Genomic DNA, 16,359 nt, shown 5'->3' on the forward strand with positions numbered 1-16,359 from the left:
TGGCATCGCCAGAGGTAAAAAGCTAACCTGAGGATATAAACAAACTACACTACAGTCACATAACTTAAGTCACCACCATAACAAGACTGTAAAGCCATGTTCGGCACAGCTAGATGTGATGACGTTCTGTAGTCTCATTTAGCCAATTTTTAAAGACACAACAAAGCTGCAAAGGTCATGAGTGGGGTATTTATTGATGTATTTTATGTTGTAGAACAAAACATGAATGCTTGTGTTAACCACAGACCTTATTTCAAGCATCCAACTAAAAATCGAATAAAAAAAAAAATCCATTGACTTCAAGACGAGGGAACCGGGAGTGCTAAAATCAAAATTCATTTCAAGGTTTTAAGATTCATTCCTAAGGCACTCCATTCCAGGCCCCCAGAAAATGCTCTAAGCATTGAAACCAAATTTCACAGTGGCCAAACAGTGGAATTACATCTGTCACATGAAGCTTTTGGGCCCCAAAAGACTTTTTTCCATAGACTTACATGGCTAAAGAGACGTCTATAAATCAGTGGATACATTTTATTGACACGTTTCACCATCAGAATTTGATCCATTCGGTCCAACAACATTAGGAAAGTTTAGAAGAGCTGCATAATTGAACTGTTTTATTCCCATTCAAGTTAGCGGAGTGCTAAACCGGAAGTAGCCTGTAATTGTAATTGTATATGTGGGAGTTTGGCTTCTTCCCCCTCTGTGAAACTTTCATAGGGAATGAATGTGGCTCTGCTTCCAACACTGTATTGAGTTCTCTTATCATCTGTGCTCCATTCCCCCAATGGTCGGCACTGGCAAGACATTTTGCAGTTGGTCAACAGTGAGAATTTGTGTGTCAAAGTTCACCAAAGTTGAATTCCAGAGATTGCAGGGATTCCATTAAAATAAATGGTTCATCCACAAACTTCAGCCATCTAAAATACTGGTGAGACTGGGCCTGCAGGGTGGGACTTCTTTTGACTGGGAGATTGTAAGACAGACACTAATAGCCTTCAGTATGGAGCTCTAGCTACATTAAAAGAAGATATATGGTAAATCCTCCTGCCCAGAGGTGGGATAAACGCTGTTTATCTGCATATACGCACCACTGCATATATACTGGATCTATCTTATATACTGAGTAATGTTTGCTGGGCAGTCTAAATGCTCCTCCGTGTTTTTGTTTAAGATGAATCTCCCTTGTACAGTAATGATTCTGTGTGTTGGCTGTGGGCTGTATCATGGGAAATAAAGTTATTTTTCTGTGTGTAGGCTCTGGATATTATCATGGGAAAAAAATGTTGTATTGCAGCAATGCTGCTCCCCCTGTGCGGGCCTCCTCCTAATGTAACAGACCAAAGCTCCCACAGATGGTTTTGTGTTTCTGTTCTCAGCACTTAAATACCACCAGTAATAGACTTCTCTGACATGCCTGGCAAACAACAACCAGATTCCTCTCTCTCACAGCCTTTTGCATGTGCAGTGCATGCTAAGGATAGGCTCCTCTTGTGTCTTTTAGGGCCAGGTACCTCGGTGTAATTTAACAAAACTCAACATTATGAGAGGAGCTAAAGCAGACAGCACTTAGAGGATGAACTCCATGCCAGCACACTCCCTCACAGCAGGGAGGAAGGGCTGTGAGCTCTTTAACAGGGCTGTTTACTCATGTATCCATACTGACAAGCACAGAAAAAGAAGGGAGTGCTGGAGAAGAGATGAGAGAGGGAGGGAGTGGTACTCAGCATGAGTCTGGGGGGTCATGGGAAATCACCTCATTTCTCTGGAATTTGAGGATGCTGGCCCTGTTCCTGTTCTCCGTCTCCTGGACGGCGCTGGCTGCTTTCTGGAGAAATCGCTGAGCATCTGACAGCTTGGTGGAGAAGCGGGACAGGGTCTCCCTGACAGGTGGGAGGCGGCCGTCTGTGACCATCAACTTCTTCTCCAACTGACGGATACGCCTCAGCACTGGAAACACAATCAGAGACATTACATTATCATTAGTGTCACATTTGAGTGATTCAGGACTTGCTACTGTAAAAACTCAGACTGAGGCAATGCAGAGCAGTGGGCTTGGTATGTTTTACACATAAAAGTATCTAATTGTGGAAAACCAAAAATAATAATATACAGATATACAGACTGATCACCACCTGTATGGCAGTATCTGGCTAAACAATCACAAAAATGTTGTTTTGTAAGTAGTTATTTTCAGGTCGCCCTCATTAACACTGTCAGCACTGTTGCTGTTGCTAGCACTGTTACTGAAGCTAACCACATTGTTCGACTGTTCATTACAGTTTCATGTCGAGCATGTTTCTGCCTGTGTGTGCTCTTTTAGTGCATTGTGAACAGTTGCGTGTCTCCTCACAGTCATGGGCTTCAGTCGACTCATCGGTGGCGATGGGCTCTCGTGGGGACAGATCCAGTGTCCTCATCCAGGTCACCATTCCCTGGGCCGCCTTAGTGTTCTGCCTGGCCACCTCTGGATCCACCTCCTGGTGAACGCTGTACAGCTCCCAGTCATGGATCATCTCTGCACACATACATTAACACACAGAGATGAATTAGGGAACCTTATATTAACCAAAATTGCAAGTGTAGACTTTACGGTCAAACGGTAAGATACTGTTTATTTAATGTGTTTTAAATGACTGTCCGCAGCCTGCAGAATCAACTCCCCAAAGCTAGTCAGTAGCATTTATTCTCTCTAGTAGGACAAGTTCATGATTGCAGGAAACGCACAAGACACTGATAGGCCAAAAGAGTCGGTTGCACTTAACCAGAGCCGTTTGATACCTTCAATGCGTGTGTTGAGATCAGTGAGGTTTGTGCTGAGCTGCTCAGCCAGAGTGACGGTCTCCAGCGTGTCATTATCCAACTTGTCCCCCAGAGTCTTCACCACACTCTCCTGGAAAACCACCACAAAAACTAATCAATGACACATCAATCAGTGGGTGAAGTCACTTGCTTCTAAAGACCAAGCTGGAACTCTCAGATGTCTTTTACAAGGATTAGATTGAGTTCATGTAATTGGAACATGTCAGGTCCAATTTTGTGAGCCATGTTATGTTGTGTAAAGAATGTATAGGATTTGACTGTCATACTGTATAGAAGCATAGTAGTTAATCTGACTGTCACAGTGATGCACATGGTAAGAACTGGTGCATCATGTATTTCCAGGGGAAAAAACATTGGCCTGAACTTCTAAAGCCTTTAAAATTCCAGAGACTTTACTTTAATGGTTAATGTGCATTAAAGGAAAGATGATGGCTTAGCTAACCGATTCCCCCAGCTGTTTGATGTCCAACCCCACATCATCTGCAGCCTTCTCCAGCTCCTCAGTCTGCTCCTTCATCACAGAGGACTTGTTTCTCCAGCCTTGAAACTGAGTCTGGGAGCAAAGGAAATGAATTCATTTATTAGACTAAGGAAAAGGAAACCTTCAGAAACAGTTACACTGTTAGACTGGATGGATCTGAATTATTGTGCATTGCTCCACTAGCTACCCTTTAACTTGTCTTAATGCATGTTGTCTTTCTATTTGTTGTTGCATTCACATCTGCATTTATTCTTTTATGTGTGTATGTACCTGCAGTCGATGAGCAGTGTAGTTGTAGTATTTGATCCTGTCGTTGGCAGCAGCACCAGTGGAGATGTTCAACACGCCGACTCTCAGGTGGTCCAGTGTTTTATTGGACAACCGCAAGTCCCTAATCAGATGCCAAATGCAGTCATCGCAGCCTAAAACCAAAGAGGATAAGTGGATTAGATAATTACAGCACAGTTGTATTGTGGAGTCTCTGCTACAGCTGTTAGGTCCACTCACTGATGTTGCACAGGTTGACTGTTGCAGCCTCTGGCAGGCACTCTCCTGTGTGCATATCACAGTGGCCACTCTCACAGTCACACTCTGTAAAAAACAGATGCAGATGCACTTCATCACAGAGGGTACGACAGAAAGTTCTGCACACCAGCCTAAATTGTTGATCAGCTGTATACAGGTCAGAGCAGTTATCAAATATATATAAAGACCCACAGATGGTATTTTGGCTTGAGGCCTGCACATCTGTCTTGTGGCCTCTCTTGTGTGGGACTGATGTTTTTAGCAGCTGCGTGTGTGTATAGATTCGGGCTGCGCAGTGATGTCATCCAGCTCTCAGCAGAGTCTCCGGCTACAGGGTCACATCTCTCAGCAGATGCTTCACTGACATCATGTGTACTACTGTAGGAGTGGGTGTGGGAACATGAGTACTCAGCACAGCCTTTTCCTCTGGGAAAGTGTTATCTGCATTGAATGTTTCGACAAATGGTCTGAGGGTGGTTTTTTTCAAGAGAGCAAGAGAACATTTGACATGTAGTATGACGGACAGATGACTTACTCAGGCAGCCGGAAGGACTGTAGTCCCAGTAGCCTGGGAGACAGCGCTCGCAGTAACGACCTCCGGCCCCCGGGCGGCACGGACAGCTGTGGGTGAGGGGATGGCAGGTGGTGCGGACGGAGGCTGGCCCGCATTCGCACCTCCGACAGCCCTGACAGCTGGAGAAACCTGAGTAGCCCTCCTAGATTACATGAATGAAAAACATTGTTAGATCCCAGTATCTGGCTGCTCATGTTCATTATGAAACATATTGTTGTGCATCAGTTGAAGTAATACTTCACCCCCAAATGACCATTTGTACAGTACATCAATTACTCACCCTGTCTTACTTAATTTGTGAAGAAAAAACTAGTTTTTCTTGCATGAACTGGAAATGAACAATCCAAAAACCGAGAAATCATTGATGAATGTAAAGGGGCTGCATTTAACAACAGAACAATATCAAAACATCCATTTACAAACTCTCACACAACTCATGCAGTATAAGCCAAGTCTCGTTTTTCCAGTTGTATGCTCAGTACTTCCCTTTCCATCAGGTAACTGAACTAAAAGTAAAATGTATCCATGCTCTCTTCAAAGGCACCAGACTTTTGACAAACACAGTAATTTTACCTTGCTGAAGACGTGAACTTCCGGTTTACCGCTGCCTTGATCGCTAGTTCGTTAGTGTTATTGTGTGACTTTGGTGAATTAGAACAAAACTTTAAAACAACAAATTCACTCAATAACACAAAAAAACTAAATGATTGAGGCAGCAGTAGACCAGCAGCTCCTGGTTTCAGCAAGGTAAAATTACTGTTTTTGTCAATGGAGTCTGGCTTTGAAGAGAGTTTCACTTTCAGTTCAGTTTTAAGTGGTGATGTTTTATTAAAAATTGCATGTGTTTGGGAATTGCTGAGCACAGGACTGGATAAATGAGACTTTGATTATACTGCACAAGTTGTGTGAGTTTGTAAACAGATGTTTTGATATAGTTTTTGCTTTACAACATGTGGTCGCCTTTTCTTAGTTTTTGGATTCTTCGTTCAACACAGGCGTGTGAGAAAGGTTTTCTTGAAAAAAATAACGTAAAAAAAGGTCAGTAACTGACATACAAATAGTCATTTTGGCGGATGAAAGGATAAGGATAAGTCTTGGCTATTACAGTTGGGGTCTTAGTTTGGTAGTTTTGGCCATCATCACTTTAGCAGCAACATCACACTCACTTAAGTCATTGCTGAGATCTATGAATACAGCTACATTGCTACAACAGTGTCAGGCAGTGCACGAAACACAAGCACTCTAACAATCAGACAGATCGTCACAAACCAACTGTTGGAGCCAATATGGGTGTTTTTGTTTGCTGCCACACCACAAGGGGGCAGTCAACGTTTTTAGAATTGGTGATGGGTCATGTCAATCAATTAAGTACAAAAGACACACAGGTGTGGGGATCAGTGTGTTTGGACCACAGGAGGTGTTACGTTTCTTACCGCAACACATAATGTTAAAACATAAGAAATGAATCTAGTAAATAAATAGGTTTCTGTCAACTACCACCACCGAAGAACCGAAGAATACATTGCAAGAAAACACAAAGGTATGCGCGTGCAAGAAAACACTTTAGTGGTTCATTCACTGCAGTGGAAACCGGCACTGGGCCAGTTTAGCCACTACACCAACAGTTCAACCAAATTATTGAAACTACCTTACTTGGACATAGAAATCAAGTTAGTGCTAGTTAGTGTTGATAATAGTCCCTCAGTGCACAGGAAAACTGGGTTAACACCTAACAGTGGTTAGCAAATTTGAGCCAGAATATAAGCCCGTAAACCCTGCTGGATGTTTACGACTACATTTTTTTTTATAATTTTAGTTTTATTTCTTCCAAATAATGCTTTTCAGGTGACAACTGCAGTTCAACTACTTTTAATGCATACACTACAAATTACATGCTGTGAGTGTTTGCATATCAGCTCTAGTACTGTTAGCTAACCTACAGTTCATCTGCGGAGCATGCCATTAATTTTTACATTGCACGTTGTCATGAGCATGAGTAGATGCACACTTCCTTCTGCGCAATGATACGGTTGGCGGGTGTGGTTTGGTAGAAAGAAAATAGTTCCTCATAACAAGGTGTATAGGGAAGAGAAAAAAAAAATATATCATTGATTTTGGGATGAACTGTCCGATTAAGGTGCAAACACTTCTAACAATTTAACTTGTTTTCATAGTTTAAACACTCTGTTGACTCAACATGTTAAGCCCCTGAAACTACTTCAAATGTTTCAACTATACATTTTCAGCAGTGCAGTTCAGCAAATTTATTCGTTTCTACTTTTACAGCTTATCTGTTTTCTTTTCTAGATAATTTTGGGTAACCTGGGTCTGACTGATCATGTTCGTACTCTTTTTAATGAACAGTTATATATATATGTCAGTTATTTTTACAGACGGAATGACCAAAACCAAGGAAATAAGACTCACATCGTAATAAACAGGAATTATCATTTAACCCTGCTTCACATGAGATTTCCTGTGTGTCCCAGAGGAAACACCAGTTGGACAACTGTAGGCGGAGTCACGTGGTTTCTCTCACCTCGCATTGGTCACAGAGTCGTCCGGTGACACCCGGCTTGCAGTGACACACTCCTGTCCTGTCGTCGCATGAAGAGGTGCCACATTCATTGCACTCGCACTCTGCAACAGCCACACGGCACAGTCAATGATGAGAACATTAGAGGTCAAATGACATCACAAGCATGGTGGAAAGGGCTATTTTTGGACTTGCAGGGCCTCCAAAAGCATAAGGTAATCCTGGACCCGGAGTTTTCACGCTGTCTTGTTTTTCCACTGAACAGCTTTAGGAAAACATACACCCCACAACAAACATAACAGTGAAAAACTAACTCTATCTTTTGCTGCATATACAATCATTTTGATATAACTAAAATACAAGTGAATATGTGGTAAAAACAAACCTGTAATTTGGAACTATTCATATGCCGACTCCAACACAGTGTGACATAATATCCCAGGTCATCTTGTGCTGTTCTACACTGGCCTGAGAGAATGCTGAACTGCTGTCACTAGTGTATGACGATAATTTTCAAAAGTCAGCCAGAGCAGCTGTGTCAACAAACTAAATTAATTTTCTTGCCTTCATTATACATCCAGCTTCGTCGCTGGCACATGTAGAATTGTTCAGGTTTCACAGAACATTAGGCAACAACAATACCCTCACAGGTCCAGCCTTTGCACATGGAAGCTCCCCTTAAACAGCATGAGTCTTTCAAGCATAGATCAAGCATATCTTGAATGTAGGAGTTCACTCCTTGCCCCCACCTCTGCAGTCCTTGGCACTGATGGCGTCGCCGTAGAAACCTGGAGCACACCTCTCACAGTTGGCGCCGGAGGTGTTTCCCCAGCAGTGCTGGCAGTGGCCCGTCACGTTGTGGCACTCGTTGATGATCAGGTTGGGGTCGGAGTTGCCATTACAGTCGCATCTCTTACAGGAATTACCAATTGCCATTGGGTTGCCATAGTAACCTGGAGCACACCTGGAGGGGAAAGACTGCAGGTGACTGACAATACCACTGACTGTACTATGAACATATCAAGGAAAAAAATCCAGCTTTGGTTTTGGTGCACACCAGGAATTATTTTATGATGAAGTCTTTCGATGGATTTTGTGTTTGGTTTTCCATAATGACTTTAAATTAGAGGTCTTTATGGGTCCAAAATCATGGATGCAAACTCAAATGGACCTGGGAAATTTGTTCAGAGATCTGATTGGACCCAAAACATTTTTTAAAATATCTATACCCAACCTGGTGCATGTTTAAGATTTCTACTCTATTTTATGGACCTGACAAAGCTGGTAATTAAAATTGCTACAAAAAAAAGTTGCTATAAATATCACATCGGACCATACTGTTCTAATCAATCTTACTGTATATAAGGACCCACAAAAATAGAAGGGGACCCAGACCCAATGACCATAATAAAATGTGGACCTGAACCCCTATGAACCCATACTGTGTCTCGGGTCTGAGGGTCCAGGCAGACCCTTACTTAAAATAATCTGCAGACAAGGGGCGACTTGTTGCTTCAGCTGTTTGTTACATGTCAAAGTGGCCACACAAAAATGCGATCGTCTAGTGGCAGCAATGCATTCTGGGGGACTGAGGCTTCCAGTGGAGAGCAAATCACCATCTCTGTGTTCACACATATGGATTCTGACTTATACTGTTGTTAAACATTGATGTAAACTAATGATAATATAAAGAGAGACTGACATGACTAATACCAGCACCAGGCATGTAGCGACGACGTGTCTCCTGTGGCTGAACTACAAACGTGATGTCATATACATGTGGTCAACATGTGTACAAGTTATCATTGCTGAGAGAGCTCGACACACTACAGCTTGTGAAAACAGTAGAAAATGGACAAAAGATAAGCAATGAAAGAGTTTATATTTCTTGTGTTGCATTCTACTTGTAGCGTTTTATTTTTGCTGGTGTTTAGCAGTGTGTTTTTGTATGAAGCATGTGTGTTATCAAACAGGTGGTGTTTTATAAATGTTTTATTTACTTGCAGCATTTTTCTAAATGCTTTGCTTTGTCAAAGAGGTAAGATTTTTTCATTTAATTGTGTAAAATAAAATAAAAACTGCTAAATTAGGATAAGAAGGTGATGCAGAAATGAGGAAAATGTACTGGAAACTGTACAGAGAGGCCTGACACATGCAGATGTTGCTCAGCTGATCTGTGGCTCTGCACTCAAACCTGATGAAGTGCGTTGTCTGTTTTCAGTCAGTTCTGCTTTAAGCAATTTTTCTCACACTCACTCGTGATGTCCGTGGTTCAGATTCCAGTGATTCCAGACTCACACAATTTCAGTGGTTGCATAGCGATTGGACTGTAATCATAACCTAGAAAATCCATATCAGTTAGCGGAAACTGTTGATGTGTGTGGGTTGAAAAAGTTACAATTGCAATCTAAGTAGTGATGAAACACACAGTAAAAGTGGCTACATAGGTACATGTTGCAGTTATTCTATGGTGACTTGCACTTTAACCTACTGTAATAAATTGTGGACTGCTTGAATGCTTGTTACTCTGTCATGAAGTTTTCCCCACCTCAGTTAGTAAACTGTATTTTTAACTGAATGTGCACAGACAGCATTATTGCTACGTGCAATTTATACAACTCCTTGATTGGTTGCTTGAAGTCTCCTCGGCACTGACCTTTCACAGAAATGTCCAGCGTATCCCTCTTGGCACTTGCACCGCAGAATGGAACCTCCCTTGTCACAGCGCACTGCGAAGCTGGCCGGACAAACAAGGGAAAGTATTTCAGAGATTACCCACAGCTTGCCAACATGGAGTCTTGTGGCTGCAGAAACACGAACAGGCTGGCTTACTTATTAGACTCAACAGAGAGGGGGCAGGCGCAGGGTCGGCAGGTGTGGTGCCCGTCAAGGCTGGGAGCCAGCATATAGCCATCTTCACACATTTCACAGAAATCACCCGTACTGTGGTCCCTGCAGTTCTGAAAGGAAGAATATTAGAAACAGATTTAAAAGATGTTTTAGTTATGGAAATGAAGTGAACTAAAGTGATCTGTTCACTTAGATAATTAAGATAGAAATAAGCAATGTGGGGAAACTTACATAACAAACGCCAGTGATGTCTTCACAGTAGTCTGAATGGCCTCTGCAGTTACATGGCAAACATATGTTTTGCTCACTCATGAAAAATCCTTTTGCACACACCTGCAGTGGGGACAGGAATATAAAGTCTTACTTAAGTAAACTAGAATCACCAATTCTCAGTTGTATGTCTACGCCAACCAGTCAAATTGCAGTTACAGTTTACAGCCATGTCCTGCAGGCTCATATGTAGTTGTAACAGCTGACGATGCTTTAAACATGGATGTTGCTGCAAAGAAGTTACAAAGAATAAAACATGGATTCTTCAAACACATCTTCAACCCAGCAGCACAGAAGATCTATACAACCAACACAGTTTCAAGGTGGACACCCAAGATTAGTGTCACCAATTCAGTATCTGACCAAATGTCTCCCCTTCTGTTCCTGAGTTATGACATAAAATAATGACCAGAAAAGTGTTTCTGTAGAACATCATGATGTCACGGTGAAGTTGACTTCTAATCAGTTCATCCTTTAGTCTAAGTGGACATTTGTGCCAAATGTGAAGAAATTCCCCCAAGGCCTTCTGAAGATATTGTGTTCACCAAATGAGACAGACACAAGATTAGAGTGACCTCGACTTTTAACCTTCACTGAAATCTAGACAGCTCATCGTTGAGTCCAAGTGGACGTTTGTGCCAAATCTGAATAAATTCAATCAAGGTGTTCTTGAGATATTGAGTTCATAAGAATGAGAAGGACAAGGTCACATGGCTTGACCTTTGACCATCAACATCTAATCAGTTCATCGTTGAGTCCAAGGGGATGTTGGTGCCAAATCTGAGGAAATTCACCCAAGGTGTTCTAGAAATATTGTATTCACAGGAGTGGGATATATACATGGGGATGTACAATCTGAAAACATAATTCCTCTGGCCAAGGCTTTTGCTGGCTTGGAGGCATATAAAGTAAAACAGCAGTATAAGCCCCTGACCATGATGTGGTTTACTTTAAAGTCTTCAAAGCCGCACGAGCCCTGTTCACTGTAGGTAGATTTTGTCCTCCATCTTTCTCAGTAAATGTGCTAATGTTGAGTAGAGTGCCAATGCTCCTTTAGAAATGATGAACTAAAAGTCTTTTACACATTTTTGGCTTGTTCAATTCCATGCAAAGCTAATATTTTCTCCTAAGGGTGGCACGAGAATTAAAACTCATGGGGAATACACATTTAAAAGGTTTATCATCTGGAGAGCATGACTGTGTTCAGTAAATGTCATAGCAATCTGTCTGTTAGAGCAGGATATTTCCATACAATGAGAGGAAGTTTTGGCCCAATACTGGCACTAGTGAAAAGGTCAGTGGGTTACCCAAATCTTTAGGAGACATCCTCTGCGAAACATTAACATCCACATGTGCAAACTTGGCTTTACTTTTTAAATGCTATTAATATTGAATAATATTGTGTGCTTGGACAGAGTGTCAAAGGGTGGGAAGACTGACCCACTGACTGACAAAAATAACCATCATTCGGTCCCACTGGTAGCTGACAAAAATACTGCAGTGAGAGCTAGACTGTTCGGCTAAAAACCCTAAAGTGGAGTTGTCTCTCATCTGCAGACGTACTTCATCTGATACATCCTGTGTACGTCTTGTTGCAGATGTACACAGGGACCTCTTCCAATAGCAATTTTGCAAGCCTGGTCTCACAGAAATACATTCAATGACCATGACCTCTTAACACTGCATTATGCGATGGTAGCACAGAAACAATGGAAATGAAAAATCAATTAGGATCCTTTGTCATAGTGGACATACGAATTCCCTGGTTTGATAACATCATGCAGTGGGCAGTGATTATTTTTACAACCCCATAGGTAGTATAAAGAGCAACAAAGTCTGTGTAAGGGGGTGGTCAGGGTGTTGGATTGGTCAACCAAAGATAGGACTTTCACCATGTAGACCGTTGCTCATGTCCCAAAAGTCAACCAAATTATTCAGGTCAAGTGTAGCCCAAAGTCACGTAGAGGAACGTCTCAGTGGGTTTTAAGTCAACTGTTCCTGAGTTAGCCTGAGCTCTGTAAGAAGGCAAGGAAATAATCATCTGAGCACATGAAGAAGAAATGGAAGAAACCTCACGGGAGAGGCAATGTAAAGATCCCTATATAGATCCCTTTTTCTCAAGCAGATGGGATGCAAAATGAAACCAAGTGCACACCGTAGCATCTGTGATCAAAGTCAATATATGCAGAAAAGCTATGCAACAACTTATTTCCACTATTCTACAACTCTTTGTACTGCAAATCATACCCTCAGAACAAACAAAAAAAGCTCTGCAAGCACACAGTAGATATGTTACTGAAAAGGCCCACCAGACACAGGCTCTGGGGCCCGAAGGGTCAAGGCCCCCAAAGCCTCTGTAAAAATTGATTTGGCAGATGCACCAAGTGAGTTGTGAGGAAATTCTTCTGAATCACAGCAGCACCCTCCCATATACAGAAAGTCATTTTAAAACCTGTATCCTGTCTGATGTTTGTTCAGCACGGCTTCTCAGGATGGTGTGATGTCAGAGTTCAGAGGCGTGCCCCCCTCACCCACACCCACTCCCACACACACTGCCCTTTGAACATCTTTGAACATTTGAAGCAGCACCATTCAATGAAGCATACAATAGCACTTTGTTCGCAGCAGCCTGTAAGAACTCCATAGCTTGACCTCTACTCGTTCCACTCAGTTAACCGGACATTGATGCATCTAGAAAAGCCAGAAGATGGAACATTCCACAGACATACAGTACTGCATGCTTATTTATAATTCACATTTTCCTTTGATTTATTCACAGATGGGCTGTGAGACAAAGACATGCTTTTGTGGCCAGCTAATGTGAAACACGCTGTGAACAGCAGCACTGATTCTTCCTGCAGACCTTTTTCCTGTGGCTTTCCCTGACCCACAGTGCACATACACTGATACCAGACCCATCCATCATTACCATAAAACAGTCTATCTGTCAACCTTCCATGTAACACATCCTGAAAATGCAGCCAGTGATTCAAATGGGTTTTAATGTTCACAGGAAAAAAGATAAAAGTTTTGGCCCCAGATGGTAGTCCAAGCTATTAGGAGTAATGAACCACGGGTTTATGGGAAAACTACTGAGATCCTGAGTTACTTACCATTTGTAAAGCCACTTAAAAGTGTTTTGAGTTGGCTCAGACCTATTAGCTGTGTGACAGTGTGTGTGATGGGTCAAACAGCTGCAGTGTGTATACACAAGGGAGCACAGGGCAGAGGGTTAGAGGGTTAGAGGGAGATGCAGCAGATGGTCTTGAGGTAGGACATTTGGACTCTTTAGACTGCGCTAAAATGAGTGGAATGCATCTGAAGTAAACAATCAAGCAGCTTGTGAGAATAACATTTTTCTGCACATGTTTGGATGACTTTGTGGATTTATAATTTAAGCTTCAGACCTAAAAGGAACAGTTCAGCATTTTGGGAAATAGGGCTATGCTTAGCCTAGTTGATTTCTTTTTGAGAGTGAGATGAGAAGACTGATATCAATCTCATGTCTTATAGTAAGCTTGTAAGTTTGGGTTTCCGCCTAGCGTAGCATAGAGGCTAAAAGCATGGATAAACAGCTAGCCTGTCTCTAAAGAATATGCCCTCCAACTTATCTAAAACGCATCAATCAACATATCTAACTTATTTAACTTGAACATAAACAGAAATGTAAAATGGACAATTTTAGGGGTGTTGGAGCTACTTTTTAATAAGCAATGGTTAATCCATCCAATTTATACTTTCCAGCTACATTGCTGGAAAAAGCCCTGATGTATCAGCCTGTTCTCATTCCAACCTTGTCTAACACCACCACTTGGTCAGTGATTTTGGCGACAGACACTGATGCCAGAAGTCACCTTTCGTGGCAGTATAATATGCTGCTGGGTGGTGTCAGTTTGATACGCGGCTGGATGGATACGCTGCCTGTTGGCCGTATGGCACCTGTTGTGGCAGTATGATACGCTGTCGGCAACGATGTGATGTAAGGAGCTAGAAAATCCCTATAGGACGGGTCGGAGGGGCGGTGGATGGGTCCAACAAACCCCAGACTTTTATCTGGGAACCTGGTGTTCCCTTCTACATGAATGTAGAGCCAACCGTGATGTTTTTTTTAAACCATACCACATGCCTTTGTTGTCCAAACCTAACCACATGCTTGTGTTGCACAAGGGAATAAACGTAAATAAAAGGTGTTTTACTGACATTGTAAGTTTATTTTGAAACAACTTATGTATCTAAGGAGCAGACACTGTACATTTTCTGTGAAAATGGAAGCGTATTCAGTAAAGACATAATGCACTTAACAGGCGTAACTGATACACTGTCCCAGGATGTCAACAAATGCAGGAGGATATCTGACACGTCATACGTAGATGACAAAGCAGCAATATTTGATGAGTTGGGATGAGAACTCATTGGATGTACTCTCTGTACTGTACAGCAACAAAAAGCAGACAGACACAGCTAGAGACCAGCTGGTGAACAAAGTGGAGCATTTAGCAGCTAAAGAGAGACCTTCTTCGGAGTTGGTGGAGACCAAAACAGAGCTATAAGTAAATACTGACTTACATTCTTGGGTATTAAGATCCAGCTCTACTCTGTAGTGAACACACTGGTGAGCTTACATTGTTTGCTAACATGATAGCCATATAAACTATATAAGGTATTAATATATTGCCGTGTTTACAGCTTGGACTGTGTTGTGAAAATAAAAAGGGATGTCCAAGGGCCAAAGGGTTTTCTTAACAGAAGACACAAAGCTCTTACTAAGGTGAACTTCAGAGTAAAATAGCTATTATAATTTGGTTTTGGCTGACATGTTTGTATAATTAACATTACCCGTTTTTGTGTTTCCTCCATGTTAAAATGGGCTTTAGCCCACAAGTCATTTTTCTGTCCAAACAAATGTTGCTAACCCGACAACTGACACCAACTGTACCGTCCATGACACAAGCTACCCTGCTAGCTAGAAATAACAAAGCTAAGATTTTACAGAAATATCAAAGTAAAGACAACAGAATGGTCATCTAAACTAGACAGACTTAAATTAGCAGACATTAAAGGTTAGGACAGTATGTGGAAAATATTGTCGATGAAAGAAAAACTACTTTTACACCTCAAAAATCAGACTGAGCAGAAAAACTTTGACAAGTACGAGATACCACTTTGTCCTTTGTCAGGCGGAGAGGGACCATCAAAGACCATGTGCATATTGCATTTCATGGCTCTGTCTTATTTCTGACAGGTGCAATTCGAGATGTTGCAATTGCCCCCCATCTCCCCTGCTTAAACTTTAGACAGAGCCAGCCTAGCTGTTTCCTCCTAATTTTAAGCTAGGCTAACTGGCTGAGTACTAAACACAGAAACATAAGGTTGATATCAATCTTCTCATGTTACTCTCAAGACAACAACCCCCAATTTCACTTGGGGGTAGTCCTGTAATAAAGAATCTGAAAGTTTGAATAGGAATTTCAAACATAGTGGTTACTTTAATTCATCTGTAACTATCATGGAAATTAAAACAATTGCCATTTAGAGCCTTCTGCCAACTATGAGCACACTCAATAATGTGAACTATTTCTGTGGCCCTCCCACTGTGCCCACTACAGTGGAGAACAAAGATGACATTCAACATGTTATATAGCCTCTCTGTGTTCATGTGAAGCTGCCTCTCCTCAGTATTTATCAGTGTATTTCCTGTGTGTTGACCGAATAGGATACACCATAAGGCTGCATCTCTATGATAGAGAGCCGAACAAATGTAGCTGGTATCAAGCATGAAAACAGGATTTGGCTCTGCAGATGAGTGCTATCCAAAGTCAACACTGTCTCTGATCATGTAGCTCCAAAACTGTGGCCATGCATGCCCTCTTTCTGCAGTGCATGTGTGGAGGTGGGATGCCTCAATGACAGACAGTTCTCTAGAATGATGAGGTTTTTTTTAAGATAACTTTTAAATGTAGTGTATTTTGTGTGTTTTTATGTACATCTGCCTCCTGGCAGAGTTTTCCCAGAGTGGGAGAATTAGGTGGATTAAATGTTAAAGCTGGGAGGTTGTATCTAATTTCCGCTTTGCGTACCAACTGGAGCTGGCTGCTGTATTTATATTGACCTTGACGAGAGGTTCAGACACTGGATTTAGTCATGCTAACTCCTCCAAACATCCTCAGGACAGGACAGATCCAGGGTCATGAGAATCTCATCCTAACTCAATAACTTTGCACAGACAGTCTGGCTGCGGGGGGGGGGGGGGGGGGGGGGGCTTGTTCCCCGGGGCCGTCAACTCTGGAAACTCAGACTGGG

At 42.0% G+C, this 16,359-nt stretch overlaps 1 protein-coding gene across 1 annotated transcript in view; it reads right to left on the bottom strand.

Moving 5' to 3' along the window:
* The window catches only part of lama4 (laminin, alpha 4), a 41,477-nt gene that overhangs the window by 22,404 nt on the left and 2,714 nt on the right, over positions 1–16,359 (bottom strand). The window contains exons 2-13 of the mRNA XM_050057686.1: positions 10,021–10,122; positions 9,772–9,899; positions 9,596–9,676; positions 7,689–7,903; positions 6,943–7,043; positions 4,365–4,545; positions 3,812–3,895; positions 3,575–3,726; positions 3,266–3,376; positions 2,782–2,893; positions 2,354–2,518; positions 1,757–1,950 (exon numbers count right to left, since the gene is read on the bottom strand). Of these exons, the coding sequence (XP_049913643.1) occupies positions 1,757–1,950; positions 2,354–2,518; positions 2,782–2,893; positions 3,266–3,376; positions 3,575–3,726; positions 3,812–3,895; positions 4,365–4,545; positions 6,943–7,043; positions 7,689–7,903; positions 9,596–9,676; positions 9,772–9,899; positions 10,021–10,122 (1,626 nt within the window). The remainder of the gene's footprint in view (positions 1–1,756; positions 1,951–2,353; positions 2,519–2,781; positions 2,894–3,265; positions 3,377–3,574; positions 3,727–3,811; positions 3,896–4,364; positions 4,546–6,942; positions 7,044–7,688; positions 7,904–9,595; positions 9,677–9,771; positions 9,900–10,020; positions 10,123–16,359) is intronic.

This window comes from Epinephelus moara, chromosome 12, assembly GCF_006386435.1.
Source record: "Epinephelus moara isolate mb chromosome 12, YSFRI_EMoa_1.0, whole genome shotgun sequence".
Classification (NCBI taxonomy): domain Eukaryota; kingdom Metazoa; phylum Chordata; class Actinopteri; order Perciformes; family Serranidae; genus Epinephelus; species Epinephelus moara.